Here is a 2657-nt window from a genome sequence, read left to right as displayed (position 1 = left end):
GGGGGGGGGGCAGGGATGCTGGACCCACGGACGGGGCGAGCCTTCCCAGCTCGTGTTTCGTTCTGGACTTTCTCAGTCTCTCGGGGGCCGGGGGGGGGCCCTCAGAACCAACAGCTGGTGACAGCTCTAATTTCAGCCAAGCATTTCGGGAACGTAGGCCCGATGGGCGCCCACCTCCCCCTCGGTGCCCAGGGTGACAGCTGAGACTCCGGGGTCACCCCCCGCTCCCCCAGGCTGCACCCCCCCAGCCCCCCACAAAGCAGAGGCAGAGCTGGAGCCAGAGGGGCCCCGGCCCGGGCATGGTGTGGGGATCGAGCCTGCAACCCGGGCACCTGCCCCGACTGGGAATCCACCCGTGACCTCGTGGTTCATAGGTCGATGCTCAGCCACGGAGCCCTGAGCCACGCCGGCCGGGCGGTTCCATCTGGACCCATCGGGACCCCGCTCTGCCTGGTTTTTCCTTCCCGCTGTCTGTCCCCCGCCCCCCGCAACCCGTGGGCTGGGGGACAGGAGGTGTGACCTCCCTCACTCGTGTCCTCTGCCTCCAGGTGCTGCCGCCCCCTCCGCAGCCATGCCGGAAGTGTGAGTAGCCCCCCGGGGGGGGGGGGGGGGGGGGCAGGTCCCTCTGGGGCAGAACCCAGCCCTAGAGCGGGGTTCCCCCACCACAAGCAGCTCCTCTGAAGCTGGATCCTCAAACAGGAACGGTCCTGGGTGCCGGGGTCCCCCGTGTCCCCAGACATCCTCCGGGTCTTGGAGCAGAACCCACATCCCCGGTTGACTTTTCCGGCCTGTTCCGGAGTCCGTGTGTCTGCACGGATCCCGCGACTCGCATGTGCCAGGCCCCGACTTAACGCTGCCCAGAGATGCACGGAGGTTTGGGGATTTACCTGGAGCCCAGAGAAGGGAGCTTTTCGCAGCAGGACCCCATGTCCCCCCCTGCCCCCCTACAACTGGGGTACCGCCCCACAAAAACCTTCAGCAGCTCCAAGGGCCTGAGATCATATTCTATTCTGCTGGGACCCTCACCGGGTCCCGGCCTGAGGCCTGGATTTTTGTGGGTTCCCTGTGGTCACCACCCCTCCCGGCCCCCCTGCCCCCCTGGTCCTGTGGCTGCGTGAATAAGTGAATAACATCTCGTTCCCACTCTCCCTCTTCCGCCTTCTCCCTGGTCCTTCTCCCTGGTCCCTCCTGTGACCGGTGCCTGCAGCGAGGTAAGTGAGGTTTGGGGTCTCTCTGCTGGTTCAGTCTTTTTTTAAAAACTATTTTTATTGATTTCAGAGAGGAAAGGAGAGGGAGAGAGAGAGAGAAACATCCATGATGAGAGAGGATCATAGATTGGCTGCCTCCTGGCCGCCCCACACTGGGGATGGAGCCCACAACCCGGGCCTGTGCCCCGACCGGGAATCGAACTGTGACCTCCTGGTTCCTAGGTCGATGCTCAACCGCTGAGCCACGCCGGCCGGGCCGCCATCCTGTTTTGTCTGTGTTAACCCTGGACTGAGTGGGGTTGGGGGTGTCACAGCAGGTGAGGGCGGGGCCCACAGGTGCCATGTGACCCCCGTGTCTCCCGGGATCCCGGCCACAGCAGAGCCAGAGCAGGAAGGGGGGCTCCCTGCCGCCCTCTCTGGGTCTGAGAATTCGGGCCAATCCCCGCGAGGAGCTGAGAAGGGACCCCGAGCGAGAATTCAGGGGCTGACCATGACCCTGGCCCGGCCTAGATTCTCCATTCTGCAGCCCCCGCCTCACCCTGTCTCCCCGCTTCTCACCCCCAGAGAAAATCCAAGATCACCGCCTCCCGCAAGCTCATGCTGAAGGTGAGCCGGGCCCGGGGGCAGGACTGGAACTGGGGGCCTGGCAGCTGAGAGGGGCCAGCGGCCAGCAGGGGGGGGGCCAGGGTGGGCCCAGGGGCTGGCTTTATTTTCTATTTTTATTTTTTAAATATATTTTTTTATTTCAGAGAGGAAGGGAGAGGGTCAGAGAGAGAGAAACATCAATGATTGATCGGCTGCCTCCTGCACGCCCCACACTGGGGATGGAGCCCGCAACCCGGGCCTGTGCCCTGACCGGGAATCGAACCCCAACCTCCTGGTTCCTAGGTCAACGCTCAACCCCTGAGCCACGCAGGGTGGGCGGGACGTGCTTTATTTTGATACGAGTCTCTCTCTCTTTGGAGCTTCGGGGGCAAAACAGCGGGAAGGGAGTAGAAGGGGCCTGGGCGGGAAGGACAGCTTAGGGGCCGCGAGCGTGTGTGGCCACCTTCCCGCGGAGGCACGGCCAGCGCCCACACGCTCACCCACACTCAGCGACCAGAGCATGAGAACATGGAGCCCAAAGGGCCAGCCGAGGCCAGAGCCGGCCGGGCCTGGGGTCCCCCTTCCCTCAGGCCCAATGCCAGTGGGAGCCGGAGCGTCCGGGCCTCCCCCTTGTGCCCCCTGCTCACCGGGCTCTGTCCGTCCGTCCGTCCGTCCGTCTGTCCAGAGCCTGATGCTGGCCAAGGCCAAGGAGTGCTGGGATCAGGAGCTGGAGGAGCGGGAGGCTGAGAAGTCGCGCTACCTGGCCGAGCGCATCCCCACGCTGCAGACGCGGGGCCTGTCCCTCAGCGCCCTGCAGGTGAGCCCGGCCTGGGGGGTGGGGGTGGGGCCTCCCGAGGGAGGAGG

The 2657-nt window shown here is 64.9% G+C and overlaps 1 protein-coding gene across 1 annotated transcript in view; it reads left to right on the top strand.

Moving 5' to 3' along the window:
- TNNI1 (troponin I type 1 (skeletal, slow)) overlaps positions 1-2657 on the top strand; it is a 32146-nt gene that overhangs the window by 2842 nt on the left and 26647 nt on the right. Inside the window, exons 2-5 of the mRNA XM_014533392.1 lie at positions 549-582; positions 1208-1211; positions 1773-1814; positions 2479-2610. Of these exons, the coding sequence (XP_014388878.1) occupies positions 572-582; positions 1208-1211; positions 1773-1814; positions 2479-2610 (189 nt within the window). The 5' untranslated portion in view covers positions 549-571. The remainder of the gene's footprint in view (positions 1-548; positions 583-1207; positions 1212-1772; positions 1815-2478; positions 2611-2657) is intronic.

Source organism: Myotis brandtii, unplaced genomic scaffold (assembly GCF_000412655.1).
Source record: "Myotis brandtii unplaced genomic scaffold, ASM41265v1 scaffold975, whole genome shotgun sequence".
NCBI lineage: Eukaryota > Metazoa > Chordata > Mammalia > Chiroptera > Vespertilionidae > Myotis > Myotis brandtii.
The sequence above is the reverse complement of the archived record's forward strand: the minus strand, read 5'-3'. Positions and strand labels throughout refer to the sequence as shown.